This window comes from Schistocerca piceifrons, chromosome 2, assembly GCF_021461385.2.
Source record: "Schistocerca piceifrons isolate TAMUIC-IGC-003096 chromosome 2, iqSchPice1.1, whole genome shotgun sequence".
NCBI classification, from domain to species: domain Eukaryota; kingdom Metazoa; phylum Arthropoda; class Insecta; order Orthoptera; family Acrididae; genus Schistocerca; species Schistocerca piceifrons.
Window position 1 is genome coordinate 413,703,691 of NC_060139.1, and position 20,078 is coordinate 413,723,768.

General features: G+C 41.5%; 1 protein-coding gene across 1 annotated transcript in view; it reads left to right on the plus strand.

The window, feature by feature from the left end:
• Positions 1-20,078, plus strand: part of LOC124775434 (tubulin gamma-1 chain-like) — an 86,334-nt gene that overhangs the window by 8,547 nt on the left and 57,709 nt on the right. Inside the window, exons 3-6 of the mRNA XM_047250267.1 lie at positions 99-188; positions 4,649-4,795; positions 10,415-10,551; positions 14,990-15,184. Of these exons, the coding sequence (XP_047106223.1) occupies positions 99-188; positions 4,649-4,795; positions 10,415-10,551; positions 14,990-15,184 (569 nt within the window). The remainder of the gene's footprint in view (positions 1-98; positions 189-4,648; positions 4,796-10,414; positions 10,552-14,989; positions 15,185-20,078) is intronic.

A 20,078-nucleotide genomic window follows, 5' to 3' on the forward strand; every position in this document is an offset into this window, starting at 1 on the left:
TAGCTTTGAGACTTAAGATACTCAAGAGAAGTAACTGTTTACATACGCAAGTACGTAATTAACGACTTGTTGTAGCCATTGTCTACCTTTTCGTTCAGGCCGACGACGAGCATTATATTCCACGAGCAATTCTCATGGACCTCGAGCCCCGTGTCATCCACGGCATTATGACTTCCAAGTACAACAAGGTAATAGTCAAAAGCGATGCAACGAAACTATAGGTTTTACGAGAAGAGTAAATGTGGTAAATATGTTGAGTAGCATCACTCTCTTCACATTCCATTAATAATTATTTTAATGGGTGAAGAAAGGAAATTTCTAAATTATTTGTAATATAATCGGGCTTATGAAGATTTTATAACTGTTCTTCTATGGATCCTTTGTTGGTAAGATAAAACATCTATGCTTCAAGGTAAACTAAATTAAATTGTACGAAAATGAGCACAGCTTTGTTGTATGGGAGAGAAAGCTGGGTGGATTCAGGTTACCTCATCAATAAGGTTGAGGTTACGGATATGAAAGTAGCTAGGATGATTGCAGGTACTAGTAGATGGGAACAATGGCAGGATGTGTCCACAATGAGGAAATCAAAGAAAAACTGGGAATGAACTCTATAGATGTAGCAGTCAGGGCGAACAGGCTTAGATGGTGGGGTCATGTTACACGCATGGGAGAAGCAAGGTTAGCCAAGAGACTCATGGGTTCATCACTAGAGGTTAGGAGGAGTCGGGGTAGACCAAGGAGAAGGTACCTGGATTCTGTTAAGAATGATTTTGAAGTAATAGGCTTATCATCGGAAGAGGCACCAATGTTAGCACTGAATAGGGGATCATGGAGGAATTTTATAAGGGGGACTATGCTCCAGACTGAACGCTGAAAGGCATAATCAGTCTTAAATGTTGTTGTTGTTGATGATGATGATGATGAAAATGATCACTGGTACAAGTATTTGAGAACTGCTGAAGGCCAGCAGCCTTTTGCCTGTGAGGTATAATTAAAGACATAGCAGTACATGTCCCGACATAATATATCCAACCGAGAATTCAGTCTCCACGACTTATCTTATAAGTGATAATCAGATTTCCTCTAATGACATTTCCGGCAGAAATAATTACTTCGAAGTTTATTTTGTTGAGAAATACCAAGAGTATTGAGCATAATAGTGAGTACAGAAAGAACAATTCGTTACTCTGTGAGCACTATCCAAGTCTTATCCAACAACGGCAGTTACAGACCGTCCCTAACTGTGAAATTGTTCTTCTTGTATACTCTGACCAACCTCAACTCAACCGTTCTTTTAAAATAAAAGTATAAAGCAGAGTAACTGGATTAACAAGAGAATACTTATCTTTGAAAGAAACTCACCAAAAAAAATCAGTAATAATAAATAGAAAATAAATTAAGAGGAAGAGAAATTAAAGGTTATTACCAAATACGTTGAGCAAGCGACAATCTAGATTAGCGGTCGTCAAACTGCGGCCCGCGGCCCGCGGACCGCATGCGGTCCGGATCAAGTATTTCCGCTGCCCACTTTTACGTCTTATTTTATGGTAATGCAGGTATGCACCTAGCAACTAACAGTCGATCTCCAAATCGCCAATTGGAGTTAAGAGCTTCTTAAGAGCGTAGTTTTCCCCGTTAGTAACAACCAAATAAATTTTCAAGTATATTTTAAGACGGTGTTGAAATTGGCCGTGGGATAAGTAAGCTGCTCGCTTGCCTACCTTGAAATGTGAAGTAGCATGGCCACTGGGGCGCTTTGAGGATAAGAGGGGGGGGGGGGGGTTATTGTCTACGTGCTCTTTGTACATCCAAATCACCTAAAAATTTAATTATACAGTATTCTTGCCATAGCAGAGTACTGGGGGAGTGGACATGGGTTTGTTTGAAGCTAGGCGGTAGTTTGAGGTATTCTGATGAACACTCGCCAGACGACACGCAGACAGTGAAGTCAGACGGCTTTAAGAGTAAAGACAGTTCGACTGTCAAAATTTTATCAGTAAACTATCGAAGTATTCGTAGCAAAGTTGCCACTTTACTGCCCTCCAGGAAATTTCTCATGCTCAGACTATTCTTGGAACCGAGAGCAGGCTGAAACCCGAAGTAGAGAGCTCTGAGATAGTTAGTGATTCACTGAACGTACATCGAGAAGACAGATTAGACGCTGTAGGAGGTGGAGTGTTCGTTATCTCTATTGAGGTCGTGTTCGAGTGTGACAGTCAAAATATCTCAATGACCATAACAGGTCTAGGTGCAATCAAGATCAGTTTTTCATGTTTTTATCGGCCACCCGAATTCGCTGTGATAGTTTTAGGGTCATTTACTGAAAGTCTACGGTCGGTAGCGTGGAAATACCCAGATCTTGAGATATTAATTGGAGGCGACTTTAACCTACCGAGAATAGACTGGGACGTCTTTATATTCATTACAGGGGTACAGATGGACAGTCTTGCGAAGTACTTTTGAGCGAGTTTTCCAAAAACTCTCTTGAGCAGCTAGTTAGGCAGCCCGCACGTATTGGAAATATTTTAGACCTTGCAGCTACAAACAGGCCTCACGTTAACCACGGCGTCAGTACAGAGACAGGGATTAGCGACCATAATGTCAGCAGACGCCTATTGCTACTAAGGTTAATAGATCAATGAAGAAGGCTAGGAGAGTATTTGTGGTATAAAGGCAAATAGACACTTATTTGCATCGCACTTAGACAATGAACTGGCATCATTTATCTCCATTACTATGGAAGTAGAGGAATTATGGGCATAGTTTAAAAGGATTGCCTATCGCGCTTTGAAGTAATATGTGTCGACTAAGTGTATTAACGACGGAAAAGACCACATGCAGGACACGTGGATGACTCATTCTCGTGTACTCCTCGTGTGTTTAGGATCCGCACCAGGTCGAATTATATTATGATGATGTTTGGTTTGTGGGGCGCTCAATTGCGCGGTTATCAGCGCCCATACAAATTCCAAAACTTTGCTCAGCCCAGTCTCGCCACTTTCATGACCGAAGATGAAATGATGAGTAAAACACAAACACGCGGTCATCTGAAGGCAGGCGAAAATCCCTGACTCCGCCGGGAATCGAACCCGTGACCCCGTGCTCGGGAAAAAGAGAACGCGACCGCGAGACCACGAGCTGCATACGTCGAATTAGAGGAAGACATTGAAGCAGTTCAGGGGCGCCTGCTGGAGTCGTTACCGGTAGCTTCGAACAACATGCAAGTATTGCGAAGATGCTTCGGGAAGTCAAATCGGAATCCCTGGAGGGAAGGTGACGCTCTTTTCGAGAAACACTATTGAGAAAATTTGAAGCGGACTGCAGAACGATTCTACTGCCGCCAAGATATACTACGCTTAAGGACCATGAAGATAAGAGAAATTAGGGCTCATACGGAGGCATATAAAGGGAGTTTCCGTAAGAGAGTGCAACAATCAAACCGTACATAGAGAATGCTTCACTAAACAATTTCAGATAGGGAACCTGAGGTCGGAAAAGCCAGCTTAAGGAGATACGGAAGTAAACAAGTCTACCACTCTGTCTAACATTACTGTTTCTTAGCTTATTTATAACGAACGTGCGTACAAGGTTGCGACTGCTGTGCTGTTTATTTGCACGTACATCCTTTATTTTCCGCCAGGAAACAAGGAGGACGAGCATGATTACTAGGAAGTCATGATGCAGGTTCTTTTTTTTACTTTATTTGTCCATAAGGTGGCTCCGTTGTATCGAATTCACTTTGTCCCATAACAGAACGTGCTGTAAATCAACGACAGACCCACTCATTACTCAGTGGTTGTCGGGGACGTACAGTACAATACGATGGAGCAATATCGGAACAGAATTTCCTGGTCGCTGGATTGGAAGGGGGTGTCGTACCCCATGGCGTGCGAGGTCACCTCACCTGAATCCCCTTGATTACTTTCTATGGTGATATCTAAAGTTACTTGTGTCTGAGACCCCAGTGGATACGGAGATGAAATTAATTACCAGAACTGTAGCTGCCTGTAATGTCATTCGAAACACACTGGCGATGTTAGTCAGGGCTTATCAAAATCTTGTTCACCGATGTTATGCTTGCATTGACGTATGTGACCATCAGCTTCAGCACATTGTGAAACATGCAGCACCATTTGTACGTTCGTTGTGTCAATGATGATATTTGCAGTTAACTAATGCAAATAAAAAAGTACACAGTAATGTGATTTCGTTCCTGTTATCTCCTTCTCCGACCCCGGGTTCCCTACCTCAATGGAGAATTCTCTGCATCCTGTTAAATTTTTGCATGCTCTTACGGAAACACTCAGTAGACAATCATTTTTTCCTGCGTCTCTTTGAGAGTGGAGGAGGAAAGGAAGTGGCTAGTAATTGTGCAGGGTACCCTCCGCCATGTACCATATACTTGCTTACGGAGTATGTATGTAGATGTGAATGCACAGTATACTCACAGCAAGTAGACTTCCGTTATTTGGTATCCTTCCTGCCACTGGAACTTCAACGCTCAGCATTGTAGAAGTAAGATTTAAAATAAATGTAACTGGGTAGCAGTAGTGAAGGTTTCACGTCATTTGTAGTGACTTCCTTATATTTGTTTGCATCCTTAAAAACACGGCAGTTTGTACTGTCCACACTGTGTACTCCACAGCTGTACAACTCGGAGAACATCTTCCTGTCGAAGAGGGGCGGCGGCGCGGGCAACAACTGGGCCTCCGGCTACAGCCAGGGGGAGCTGCTGCTCGACGACATCTTCGACATCGTCGACAGGGAGGCCGACGGCGCCGACCGCCTCGAGGTGACTCCCCCTCCTCTAGTGCTCCCACTCTGCGTGCTAAGTGGCAGGTCGCAGCTGTGATGGTTCCTGCCAGTAGCGTCACTAGATAGTGTTTGGTGCCAATGATGGCACCAGACATATCTTTACGTGCCTCTTCATTAGCTATCACCCAGTGACTCGCTCAGCTTAGCGTATTGGCTCTAGGTTACACCTGCAGTGATATGAAATGCTAGGTTAACACACTGCTTTTCTTCCAATAGCAGGTACAACGTTTCTCGCCTCAACCATTCGAGTACTCGCTAGCAAGGCTGTTACTACATGGTGGCGTGAAATAGGAGTTAGAAAGTTTTTGCCCACTACGACATAACATGTGGTGACAGATTCTTGTTACCCTATTTATGATACAGCACACAACCAGAAATTTAACGCTGAAGGTTTTCAAAGTCCTTTCTTGCTGCGGCAATAAGTCTGTAGACCCTTGAACTGAAATGCGCGATGAATTTCTCAAGAATATAATTTTAGATTGCACGAATCTCCCTGGAAATTGCGATACCAACATCATGGAGTGTTTCAGGTGCATCGTTGAAGACTCTGTCCGCCAGATAACCTCTTAAGAAATAATCACACGTGTTGAGAGTGGAAGTATAAGGGAGCCATTCCACACCATGTCCAGAGAATGCTAAGGCGTTCAGGGCAGTGATCTGATTCTGAACGTCTTCCGAAAGGAGTCGAAGACACCTGCCCGTTCTCCATCCTGGGTGAACCAGTAGTTCCAGAGCATTCGGCCACATTGTGCAGCCGGTATAAATTAATGTTCTAGCAGTCTCCATTTGTCCGCTGTGACAGATTCCTCAAGAACGGACCCTACATTTCACTGCGTACTGCTTGCGCACCCAACAATGGTTTTTTGGTAGTGTGGTGCAGCGGCAGGTTGAACGTGCGGATTCTCAGTGGACCAGTGGCGCCACTTCTGTTTGTTGACGTACTCATGGAGATGGAAGTCTGTCTCATCAATAAGCCAGATGTAATGTTCCATTTTCAAAGCCCTCAGTCATCCCATTTTCCAAAGAATATTGTCGTTCCACATCTCTATTCGTCAAAGGTTAGCACAGCTGGATCTTGTTAGGGAAAATGTTAAGTTTCTCTTTCATTGTTACCTGGAGAGACCGTCGTCGTGACATCCTGAGTTGCTGTACTGCATGTCTTCTTGATGTAGTGGACTCCTCATTCAGTACGGTTCCCGCTCGTTCCACATTCGCTAGCATCCTAAGAGAGGCTGGTCGTCCTGGCTGGCCCTTCCTATTACCATGTAAGGATCTTGTTTTTTCAGAACAATACATCATCATGTCAAAAACAGGGAAACAATCACAAAAAATCTGTATGAGAGGATGCTTAAATTTTATCATCGCAATCTGACTTCAGTTCGTACCGTAATGTCTCCGAGAAATGGTCATTCCGGATGGGACTGTTCTTGGACGAAACGTGCTGTTGAATGTACATCTCATCCTTAAGATTCAACCGCAATTGGTGTATTTACGATCAACAAACGCTGTTCCATTGTTAGTACATCCATTCTGAAATGTGAACTGAGACATTGGTGAGTGAGCTACCGAATTTTCGGAGCTACAGTACAACAGGGTCACAAGGAGAACGAGCTACAATTAAACTACAGTTGGCAAATTTTATCTAACACCTGCTTTGTGCCACTCTCTATTAATGATGTGTACACGTGATCTTAGGGAATCAGAACCCCCTGTAGCTGTCCAGAGTTTCTGAATGCTACCGACTCTCAGTATAAATAATTGCAGTCCAAAGCGTTCAAGTGAATGGAAAGACGCGATGCAGTTTGATTACATCGACGTTGAGCGACAACTAGAGTAAGACACAGTCGTCTAATATCTGCAGGTTTCGAGCCACAGCTTTTTATAACAGTAGAACCGTATCAGTTTAGTTTATGGAACATTAACGTACAGTCAAACGTCTTTTCTTTTATGTGTCATTGTTAATGTATAGCTATCGCTACAAGTTCTCAATTTCTTCATTAAATAAGACGTGACTAAGCGCTTTGGCGAGATTCGAGCATTTTTAGACATTTACCGCCGAAATAAGTACTCACTGTAATCTTCTTAAAATACAAATTTTTCTCTATAAAATTTCCATGGTCTCAACTTCTATGCTTATGACCGCGAGAATAGTCTTCAATACAGAAAACAAAAGTTGCAGTGGCAATATAGTGATATGAAAAAAATTACATTTCTGTGAAATATTTATATTTGCTATAGAAATTACCATCACCACAAACATTCACAGTCAATTCACCCCAAGTACAAGAATGACTGACGCTGATTTGGTTCCGAATAGCAGCGAATCTGATAGGAGGTCAACGTTCACGGGAATGCTAAGTAAGATAGCAACTATCAGTCTGTATCCTTTGCCAAACATCCAGCAAAGCATCTGTTTGCATTCTTAATTTGCTACAAAATGTCACAATTACTTTCCTTTGTATCAAAATAAGTTAAATGAAGATATTATCCTACGCTAAAGACTACACAGTTTCAATATGAAATCCGAGACAACACGATTGGGTTTTGGATCGTAGGTTAACCCAGTTTGATATTTGTCAGAGCTTAGAAAATGAATGCATTCTGATATTACAATTACGGTATATCACATTCCTCTACGTAATGCGAGTATCACCATGCTAAATTGTAATGTAATGTTACCATTTACATATTAAATCTTGTACGTTATTTCACTACAGAGATATCGCACAGGACTATCACTTAATATTTTTATCTTCACATTTATTTTCTTTCGTTGACGAATTGTAATTAGGGTCACTTGACAAAAGAAATTGTCTCCCCATGTGTTGACGTAAAACACTACTTTCGTTTTTATAACAGAAAATTTGTTACGAGTTTTTATTAGTTTGATTTATTTTGCACACGAGGTATCTTGCGAAATAATTCTCACTGCCAGACGCATTTCTTTTGCTTCTTCATAGCATCTGACGGCTTCAAAGGGATTCTCACGTGAGCCGCTGCAACAATTTGAAACAGCTCTAGGTAATTCAGTGAGCCACCATCAAGTATAATTCGCAATTTATTTGCCAAAAAAAAGCGAGAGAGAAAAAAACACACTTGACAATGGAAACTAATTCCTGGAACGCGCCGTGTGCAAATTAAATGAAACAAATTAAAAATATACATTGACAGTAGAAATGATTTCTAATAAAATCTACATCAGTGTTTTACAATCGTACGCTTCCGTAATTATTTTGTAATTGAGAAAATAAAATGTACAACACGTACACAAACTTTGAAACTTCCTGAGTATCCCCGTAGCAAGGATGTACGAGGTGCATTCAAGTTCTAAGGCCTCCGATTTTTTTTCTAATTAACTACTCACCTGAAATCGATGAAACTGGCGTTACTTCTCGACGTAATCGCACTGCAGACGTACACATTTTTCACAACGCTGACGCCATGATTCCATGGCAGCGGCGAAGGCTTCTTTAGGAGTATGTTTTGACCACTGGAAAATCGCTGAGGCAATAGCAGCATGGCTGGTGAATGTGTGGCCACGGAGAGTGTCTTTCATTGTCGGAAAAAGTCAAAAGTCACTAGGAGCAAAGTCAGGTGAGTAGGAAGCATGAGAAATCACTTCAAAGTTGTTATCACGAAGAAACTGTTGCGTAACGTTAGCTCGATGTGCGGGTGCGTTGTCTCGGTGAAACAGCACACGCGCAGCCCTTCCCGGACGTTTTTGTTGCAGTGCAGGAAGGAATTTATTCTTCAAAACATTTTCGTAGGATGCACCTGATACCGTAGTGCCCTTTGGAACGCAATGGGTAAGGATTACGCCCTCGCTGTCCCAGAACATGGATACCATCATTTTTTCAGCACTGGCGGTTACCCGAAATTTTTTTGGTCGCGGTGGATCTGTGTGCTTCCATTGAGCTGACTGGCGCTTTGTTTCTGGATTGAAAAATGGCATCCACGTCTCATCCATTGTCACAACCGACGAAAAGAAAGTCCCATTCATGCTGTCGTTGCGCGTCAACATTGCTTGGCAACATGCCACACGGGCAGCCATGTGGTCGTCCGTCAGCATTCGTGGCACCCACCTGGATGACACTTTTCGCATTTTCAGGTCGTCATGCGGGATTGTATGCACAGAACCCACAGAAATGCCAACTCTGGAGGCGATCTGTTCAACAGTCATTCGGCGATCCCCCAAAACAATTCTCTCCACTTTCTCGATCATGTCGTCAGACCGGCTTGTGCGAGCCCGAGGTTGTTTCGGTTTGTTGTCACACGATGTTCTGCCTTCATTAAACTGTCGCACCCACGAACGCACTTTCGACACATCCATAACTCCATCACCACATGTCTCCTTCAACTTTCGATGAATTTCAATTGGTTTCACACCACGCAAATTCAGAAAACGAATGATTGCACGCTGTTCAAGAAAGGAAAACGGCGCCATTTTAAGTATTTAAAACAGTTCTCATTCTGACCGCTGGCGGTAAAATTCCATCTGCCGTACGGTGCTGCCATCTCTGGGACGTATTGACAATGAACGCGGCCTCATTTTAAAACAATGCGCATGTTTCTATCTCTTTCCAGTCCGGAGAAAAAAAATTGGAGGCCTTAGAACTTGAATGCACCTCGTACAAGGTTCTGGTTATAGGAATGCACACGGTAATATCATTTCTGTGACACAAGGTTGTGAAAGTCGACCACATACTGTGGATGAGACCACTGATGTGTCTCAGCACTGCAGTCAAGATGTGTGATACCTTTTACACGTTCCTCATGTCGCACAGTCAGAATGTGAGCCTGTCGAATTTTAAAACTTAGGACAAGTCTTCTTACCGCCTTGATTATGATGACCAGAAACCGACAAAACTTTGTTGCCCAGCAGTTCGTTGTAGCTGTTCTAATTCAAAAGTACAAATCATTTCAGTCATACAATGCGTTTTTTCATAATTAAAGAAACCGTGGTATTTGTCGTTTAACTTTCGCTCACAGTTCACGCACAGGATGGCAAGTATCCAGGTAGCACGTTTCAGTTCCTAAACCACCCACTACTGTGACCTCTTCGCCAACTGTAATTAGACAACTTTGTTGGCATTAATAAGCGCGGATCCGTTACTTGGAGCTTTGCTGCAAATTTCTATGTGACATAGTTCCCTTCGCAGTCTTCATTCGAAAACGGACCGTAAGGGACTAGCGTTGTCATCTTTCGACAGTTTCTAGCACTTAGGGTAGGGAATCATTGGCAGTAGCAATTACGCACGCCAATTGCGATGCCCTTCACCGACGACGGTATGCAGCGGTACACCAACGAAATGAGGCAATTACTTCACTGGATAACTTCTGAAAAGCCCACAGTATTTACGACCATGTCACAGGCCACTTAGAAGGAAGGCAGACATTGTGCTGTATAAAATCAGTGAACACTTTAATATTAGTCTACATTATTCATAAATCTGATCCACTTCAACTGACACATCAAGTGACTAATTACGTGTAATGATCTTGAGTTAAATAAATATTTGGTCCTCTGGAGTCACATTGTCCAATTAAGTAACAATATTGTGTTTGTGAGTGAAGTGAAGCATAATTCTCTCGTCAGGGTTTCATGGTGGTCCACGCCATTGCTGGCGGCACTGGGTCCGGCGTGGGATCTCTCATCATGGAACGCCTCTCTGATCGCTACCCCAAAAACATCGTCAACTCTTACAGCGTGTTCCCCAACCAGGATGAACTAAGGTACGTAGTCATTCGTAGCCGTTTTCGTTAAGTCTGAAGTGTATCCACAGAAGCGCCTTGTAGTAGTTCTGTAGCTTAAAAAAAAGTAGAGTGGTAAACCTTCCACTAAGAGCACTAGTTTCTGCTTGTAAGTCGACTGATCTGTAAGTAATTATGGATCTACTTTGCTCGTGTAACATGGTGCTTGACCATGTTGCAGCACATGGTCAAATCGACTTACGACACTAAGTTACCTATTTACATATCCCGTAAATGATTTGTTCATTATGTCCTAATGCCGTCGAACGAGTCAGTTATTCACTTTTATATCTAAATAGTTGCTACGTGGTTACAAGTAAGTATTTATAGCGACAATAGCAGTTTAATTACAGTGACAAGTAAGTTAGTCCTCCAAAATGGAGTTCCTGTAGGTCTCCAAATATAATTTTGCTACGTGAATACAAATATCTGACAATAAGTGAGCGTTTACATAGGCGGCAACGAAGACGTCTATTCTTGCATGCAAACGATCATAAAACGGTCGAATGATACTTTGCGATAGAGCGCCCCAAGAATTTTTTTTATTTATTTTTATTTACACGTCAAGTTTCGTAGAACCAAATTGAGGAGCAAATCTCCAAGGTCATGGAACGTGTCAGTACATGAGATTACAACATAAAAGTAATAACAGATAAAAATAAATGTTTATGAACCCGAAAAAAGTCACTCCATAAGTAAACGCAATCAACAATGCAATAAGAATCAGCTTAATTTTTCAAGGAACTCCTCGACAGAACAGAAGGAGTGACCCATGAGGAAATTTTTCAGTTTAGATTTGAAAGCGCGTGGATTACTGCAAAGATTTTTGAATTCGAGTGGTAGCTTATTGAAAATGAATGCAGCAGTATACTGCACGCCTTTTTACACAAGAGTTTAGGAATTTCTTGATGCAATAATTTACCAACAACCGTATGTATTGTAGAAATTTATTTTATTTTATGAACTTCTGGTAGCACATAGAAGTTCATAAAATAAAATAAATCTCTACAATACATACGGCTGTTGGTAAATTATTACATCAAGAAGTTCATGCCAGCCGTCGTCCCACGATCCATAATGGATCAACGAAGAAGAGAGTTAAGGAAGTCCGATCCAAATGCAGGTTTGATTTCTGCCGAGTATTAACCGAGTAAAAGCTGCTTATTCTTGGGAATACGCGAATATTGTTAACGAGAAATGACAGCAAAGAATATATATATATATATATATATATATATATATATATATATATATATATATATATATATATATTGAGAGGACATTGTCAAAACAGGCAGACTCGTAAACAAGGGTCGACAACAGGTTCGTGAACTTAACCACTTATTGCTCGAACCGCCCGATTCTGAGCCAAAAATATCCTTTTAGAATGGGAAGAATTACCCCAAAATATAAAACCATATGACATAAGAGAAAGAAAATAAGCAAAGTAGACTAATTTTCGTGTCGAACGATCACTCACTTCTGATACCGTTCGAATAGTAAAACCGTCGATTACCGTGAGAAATGAATCAGGGATAGTAAAAATCTTCCAACTTTTGTAAAAATTCAGATATTGTACTTGCAGGCTCTCACTTCCCTGCCGCAAAAATCGCACAAGCACAGGAATCAACAGGCACTAGTTAGTTTACACTAAAGTAAGACCAAATATGTCTGCGAGTTGTAACTGATGGCCTCCTGTCTCATGAAGCCTGGGGTGGGACCGGGATGTCATGGGCGAAGGCACTCTGGAATAGACTGACCCCCAGGTCTACGTCGTAGACATGTACGTACATTATTCGCATAGAGACAGAACCTGCCCTCATCACCGAAGACAACAGCGCGAGATTCCAGTCTCCAGTCTACTCTTCCAAGGCACCAAAGTAGCTGTGGTTGGCGGTGTCGTGGTGTCAGTGGTAGCCTGGCCAGACGCACATGTGATCATAGTCTTGCTGCAAGCAGGCGACTGCCAGTGCCGCTCGGTAGCACAGCAGATGCAACATCTGCTGGGATTTCTTCATTGGACCGTGTTCGCTAGGTTACCGCTGCCGGCACGATGCGTCGACTTTGATGTGCGTCTGTACTACGCTGATGTCCAGAACATAGTCTACGGGTGTGGGAATGTTCCACAGTCCACTGCCGAAAGAACTCCACTCCACCGATACATTGTGCCAAACGTGTGCAGCAGTCCGTCGATATGTCCATTCAGCAACACAAAGGGAACCCGTTCAAATAGCTACACCTGTTCAACAAGATCACGTACTCATCAATAGGTCATGGTTGTACCCTAGAATGAATGTTGCAAACTCTGTTCACCTCTCAGCACAGTTAATGCCTACAGGGTCGAAACAGAGGGCACACCTACAGGTCTCCTGAGCCGCCATCTGATCGTCGATTACTGTGACAAATGAATCACGAACATCACAAATCCTCAGTATGCACATATTTCATCGTGGTGCCACTGAATACCGTTCTGGATGGTACTGAATTTCTTTTTAGTTATTGCTGAAGACATCTGCCATGAACTAAAGTTTACGGTAGAGAACAAAAGCGGCCGTTACTGAGGTAGCATTAAACGTCGCTTTATTCAGAGCAAGCAAAGAAATTACGAAGTAAATGGGAACTGAAAAGTTGCAAAGGCCGATATCACAAGCGCTTTGTCAACACTGAAGCCATTCTGATACGAAGGAAAGAAATGCCAGTTTTTATTTTGTGAGGTGTAGTTGCAAGGGAGGCGATAAACTGGTTGATAAACCCAAAATTATTTTGTCGAATACTCTGTTGCTAAGTCGAACTTTCTGCTGGGTACAGTTTTCAAATAATTTCATGTTGCAGGTTAGGCATTAGTTTAATGTGTTTCCAAAGTTTTCGTCATAACTGTTAATGCATTTTCCCCATGTTGACAAGGCAGTCAATGTCTTCATGGTACAATGGTTGCGGCTGTATACGGAGCCATGCTTTCACGGAGGCGTGCACCCCTCCGCCCGAAGCAAATCGACCGCCACGAATCTCTTCCTTGAGGGCTCCAAAAATATGGAAATCGCACGGGGAGAGATCAAGATTGTATCCAGGATGTGTAACAGCTTCAGATCGAAACTTCTTCAGCGTAGTGAAAACAAATGTGGCAGCATGTGGGCGGGCATTTTGTTTGCAAGTTGTTTCTATGTCGCTGCCGAAGTTTCGCTGGGAAGCTCTCCCCATGCCATTTCCATATTTTTGGAGGCGCCTGTTTGCTTCGGCACGATAATGGTTCCGTAGGGAACCGCAAACATTTTTCCACGAATGCACTGAGCGTCCTGCCTCACAATGGAATGAATGTATTAACACTTATGTCGATTACTTTCGAAAAAATGAACAGCGTACTTACCTTTTACTCCATCGATCTTGTTTTCGTTTGATTCTCCTTATAGAAATAATATGTTGCTTTTTTTAACTGTTCAGAAACATTTCGTCATTACGCGTTACATAGTAAATGACATAGTACAATTAATTTTTGCAATATGTTTTCTTTTAATTTTTAAGGTGTACATTGGGAAGAATGTGAACAGCTTATTAACGAGCATAACGAATTTTCAGTTTCTTAAAGACGAAATGAATGGAAACAGCAGAGTTGGTTAATGAGTGAAACAGATTTTTATATGTACTACTTGTGACACTAAACTTCAAATTTACCATTAAAAATCTAATTTGTACATTAAAATCAGACAAACAGAGACGTCGGAAACTATTTTCAAGATCGCAGTTTAGAGAGAATAAATACAATCCGTACAGCGCATAATACAGTACTCAACCTCAATAAAATTGAGGTAAGACATGTGTCCCAGTGCGGTTTTCTTATCCAAGTATATACGGAAATAAGCATCGTAATTTATGAATGGACTGGATTTTCCAAATTTGCTTTCGGGTTTGTAATTTGCTCTTCAGAAAATCTTTAAACTCTGTGTGCTACATGATTTAATGTTTTTTTTTTCTAATCAGTTTTACAGTTATGTTATAATTTAATTCTACCTATGAATTCAGATTTAGGTTTAGTGACCTTCTGAAATCAACATTGCTGGACTGAAACATCTTTTTTCATATCATAGCAAGATGGTACAATTGTGTCGTGATATGGGTTATGTACTTACAGTATCACTGTTTTGTGTTCGCCCAGAACATCTCTACCTATAATTTTTGCCTCGTGGCTTCAAATAAAACAAAATAAACGTAACGGTTTCGTACAACACAGACTGTATTTTTACGCCCGCTCCTCATAAATTAACAAATGTTTATGTCAATCTGTCTGTTATAGAATATTCCATCGCCTAGGTCGGCCTCAACACTTGCCCACGAAGACGCTGTCGAAGTACCATAACGCTTTCCGGCAGTCTGTATACGTGTTTTATCTCCCCGGCGGATGTTTCAGGACGCAGGTGTGCTGCAGCGACGTGGTGGTGCAGCCGTACAACTCCCTGCTGACGCTGAAGCGGCTGGTGCGCAACGCGGACTGCGTCGTCGTTTTGGACAACACGGCTCTCAACAGGATCGCGTGCGATCACCTGCAGATCGCAAACCCGTCCTTTGAGGACATCAACAGCCTCGTCTCTACTGTGATGTCTGCTGGAACCAGCACGCTCAGGTGAGTAGCCGGCGTCTCGTAGTACAAGTAATTTAATTCAAAAGTAGCTTAGAAAATCTTTCTCGTACCATAACATCAGTAATGTGACTGAAGGCAGTATTTTAATCCAAACAAGCTTATTTCTTTGCGAAAGGCAGTGGCATGTAGGGCACATTTATAATAAGAAGTAAGTAACTTATTAGAATCCCCACAGTTTCATCGAGCTAAGCAATTTGTTTTCAAATTATCTTAACATTTGTGGCATTATATTCAAGTTTTGTCAGGCGGTTAGTTGCATCGTTTTTCATCTTCTATGCTGTGAAACAAATCCCTTCTGTGGCAGACTCTGCTTTCCATATTCTGCGAGGTGTAGTATGGGCCAAAACAAGAACAATGTGTCCATCAGACACGAGCTCTAAATTGTGTACCTTAAGAATACGAACACTTGCTCTTCTTCGCTATTGTAAAAAGCATGTCTCTTCTACTGAAAAAGTGTTCATGGCTCTTAAGGTACGCACTTTAAAGCTCATTTTTACTGGACATTGTTTTCTTTGTTTTGGTCCATACTAGCACCTCTGTAAACATGGAAAGCAGAGAGCTTGCAGAACAAGAGATTTTTTCACATTATCGAAGATGAAGTAGTACTCATAGCTGTTAAGGAATGCAGTTCAGAGCTAATGTTTACTAGATCTCTTTGCTTCGAATGACCGCTAGTATCACATCCATGATTACTGACCATTCGTCGTGGACACAATGCATGAAAATTGCCAAATCCATAAGTTTTCTGGAAGAGGAAACCAAAAGACAAAATCAGAAAACGATTCAAACCGGTATTTCGAGGTGAATGTACGAACACTGCTCTCAGCTTTGTCAAGGTCCTAAAGGTTGTCGTTTGCTGTTGCCAGCCTTAGTTCTGTCAGTGGATATCTGTATTGTATAGATACTGTGACGAGTACTTACGGGGAGAAGTGTAGTGCCTTTGTCGTTAATATGTGAGTGGCGTTATAAGACCGCAGAGAGCAGTATCTGGCAATCACATAGCCTTCTCCTGTCGGAAAATACCAAGAAGGCCACAGAGCTTATCACCACTCGACTGATGCTTCACCATCCACAACGTCACATGCCGCATCACTATATTCCAAGACATTGACTGACATATTGGTGATCGTGTGCAGTTACAAGCTATTACTTTTGTCGTTAAAATTCATGGACTAGAAATTTCTTCTAAAACTGTCATGAAAAACTGTTACTACTGAATCGAGCCTTACTTGAGTTAATGACTTTGGCTGCGGAGATACGAAGGTGGTGAGCAGCACATACTAACATCTCTTTGATTTTTCTTTGTAAATCTAAATAACATATGTATCTTTCGGAAATTCAACGGACCTGGTTTTGTGATACGAGATACCATATTTACATCTGGTTTTGATTATAAGGTGCATTAGATATTTGCTCTTCAAAATGATGTATAGGAAAAAATCTATAATCGTCACTGACGTAGCCCACATCCTGCCCACCACCACAAAGACAGACGTATCATTTCACTATCAGTTCGAAGAAAGCCAGGACCTATAATGGATATTAACCTGTAGCAACTGCACCCAGAGGCATTTCTCTCTTTTAGCAATTGAAGATATCAGGTCGCTCTGGGTTCTAAAAGCTTGCAGAAGCTTTGTACCTTCGATGATGAGTTGCCCCGTGTTATTAGCCAATGTCAAAACTTCTAATCTTTAAATATAGAAAGTATTCGCATGTATATTAAGGTCACCTTTCTGACAGCTAGATATTCATCTCTGACGAACTATGCTGTCAGTAATTACCTAGTAAGTAATAGATACATATTATAGAGTGGTAGGAATAGCACCAACTGATTATAATTACACGTATCTGCTCACAGTGTGCGATGTAGTTATCATACGGATGCGTAAGTTGGTAGATATGCTAACGCATTAATGCGGAACTGATTTAGGCTGAAAAAAGATAGAGTTGCTATCTCAGAGCCTATGTTTACCAGACCTTTTTGCTTCCAATGATAGTTCCTATCCCTGAATACTGATCGTTCTTTCTGGTGCACCCTGGCCGACCGCTGTGGGCAAGCGGATCTAGGCGCTTCAGTCCGGATCCACGCAGCTGCTACGGTCGCAGGTTCGAATCCTGCCTCGGGCATGGATGTGTGTGATGTCCTTAGGTTATTTAGGTTTAAGTAGTTCTAAGTTCTAGGAGACTGATGACCTCAGATGGTAAGTCCCGTAGTGCTTAGATCCATTTGAACCAGGTACAACCTGTACACATTACTATGCTACTCCGACTTTCGCGTTTTCTTCCTGAAAGCGTGAGTGAAACAGTCATCATGTAATGGTGTGCTCCGAACTTTATGATTGTCATCTTCATGTCCAGCGATTATCCTAACTACCTGTTCCGTTGTCAAAGATTATTGTTGAGCCCATCTCATTTTGAGCCTACCGAGGATTCTTCTTCCTCTCGAGCTGTATCTCAACCGTTGTTTCGCCACATCTTTCCTCAGGAATTCTTCTCACATGCTCTTTCCATCTGTTTCTTCATTTCTCTATTGTCTTATTTACCCCTTCAAGACTCAGTTCTTCTCTAATTTCTCCGTTCCTAATCCGGTAGGCCTATTGGATTGTACAACCTTTCACTGTTCTTAGAAATCTCATTTTAGCTGTTGTATTTTCCTTTTATTTCCATTTGTGAGCACCCATATTTCACTCGCGTGCAGCAGACATGTCACGGCTATAGTTTTATAAAATGTCATCTTTGTTTCCTTTCCTACTTCGTTCTTTAAGATTGTATTAATTGCGCCACATATAAACCGAACTCCGGCTTTGTAGTGGAATGATCAGCGCTACTGACTGTCCTGTGGAATACCAGATTTGATTCCTAGTATTGCCAAGGATTTTTCCTTGTTGGGAGGACTGGAACGTAATGTCAGTTGAAGAGCTACTTTATCGAATGTTAGAGGCACCATGTCTGCTACCTTGACAACTGCTGGGAGTGTGGTGTGTTGATCCCCACCCCAGCATTTCGCATCCCCATGACGGCGTTGTCTGATGGATGACTTGGTCGCTCAGGACCGATCGGTCCCTCTGTGGTCAGAAAAGGTTCAAAAGGCTCTGAGCACTATGGGACTTAACTTCTGAGGTCATCAGTCCACTAGAACTTAGAACTACTTAAACCTAACTAACCTAAGGACATCACAAACATCCATGCCCGAGGCAGGATTCGAACCTGCGACGGTAGCGGTCGCGCGGTCCCAGACTGTAGCGCCTGGTACCGCTCGACCCCCCCGGCCGGCTGCGGTCAGAAAGGCGGTGCTTGTTGTTATACGAGTATATGCTGAAACTGATGAAGCTTTTTGTCTATATCTCTATCATTCTCATGACCTATTTCATTTCCTGAGTTGTTAAACCTGTTACCTTGTTCAGTTATGGTGTTATTGACAACAATTTGTGTCGGATTGGCCCAGGCCCTTTAAATGACACTGCATTCGTGTTATTAACTGACATTTCAGTACTGTATTATTTGCCCAGCAGGTTCAACTTGTTAATGGCATATTGTAATTTATATTCATCATCAAACACAATAAACTTATCGCCTTCAAAAAGACAGGTATTTGTGATTCCATGCTGTGATATCTGTAACCCACGACATACTTCTTCTTTCCATCTTCTTAAAATTACATCATAGTGTATATTTTATAATGTCGGAATAAACTGCTCTCATGCCTAACATCCTGAATCACAGGCATCATATATGAAATTCTTGCACCTGTTTTAATGATTATTTTAGTGTGTGTGTGTGTGTGTGTGTGTGTGTGTACACATTTTGAGACTCTTTATGATGTGTTTAGGATGACCTTCTTCCTCTTGTATGCTTCATAGTATTTGTCTACATATACGATTGAAGGTTTTATGTAATGTATAGAGACTATATTCTTTTCCACATTAAAGTCTCACTTTTTCTTTATTAATTGTTTTGTAGTGAATAAACTATCCGCGTACGATCTTCCCTTCCTCAAACATTCTATTTTTCTAAACGGACTGTTTCACTTATATGTTCCGCACTTTAAATCCAAAATACTTTGGTCTGTAAATACAGCCGGTGTTGTGAGTGAAAGTTCTCTTTAATCGTCGGTAACTGCGAGATAATTCGTATAACCAACACAAAGAACCCAATGAATCATATTAAACTATTAGCTATACACAGCTGGAGTCGTGTACGTACCTAGCGGTAACTCTACGAGGCGATTTGAAATGGAATGAGGATGCGAAATCAATGACTGGCGAAATGTATAGGGAAAAAAGGTTTTTGGGAAGTTTTTTGGAAGTGCCGTGCATTTTTTTAAGATAGAAGCTTACAAAACTGTTGTTAACCGATTACAGAGTATTGTTTTAGAGTTTGAGATGGTTGTTAGTCTTATATGAAAGAGTAAAAGTGGTGTTCACGAAACGTAAATCAGAATCGTTCGAAATAATTGCACAAATTAGCTATCATGAAACCCTAAAGTAAACTGATAGAAACAGAATTCCAAGTAGGCAAGAATACAAATTTAATACTTATATCGTACATCTCCATTAAGAATCATGAAGAGCGCATATAGCTGTGTGCATTCTTTTTTTTTCTAATTTCATTTACGACTTGAACAGGGATGTAAAAAGGTATTATTGGTTCAAAGTGCCCTCCAAGAATCATTATGCACTGAACTGCGAAGTATGTATATGTATAGATGTAAGTAGAATTCAGAACATCGTTCTGTTAGTATAACTCACATTAGCAAAATAACGAATATCACTCTTGGTATGAAGATGAGAAATTTATTTCATTACTCAAGAGAAGCTGACTAGTTTCTGTACGCGGTGGATTAGTGTTTCCTAAGATACACCTCGATTCCCTTGCA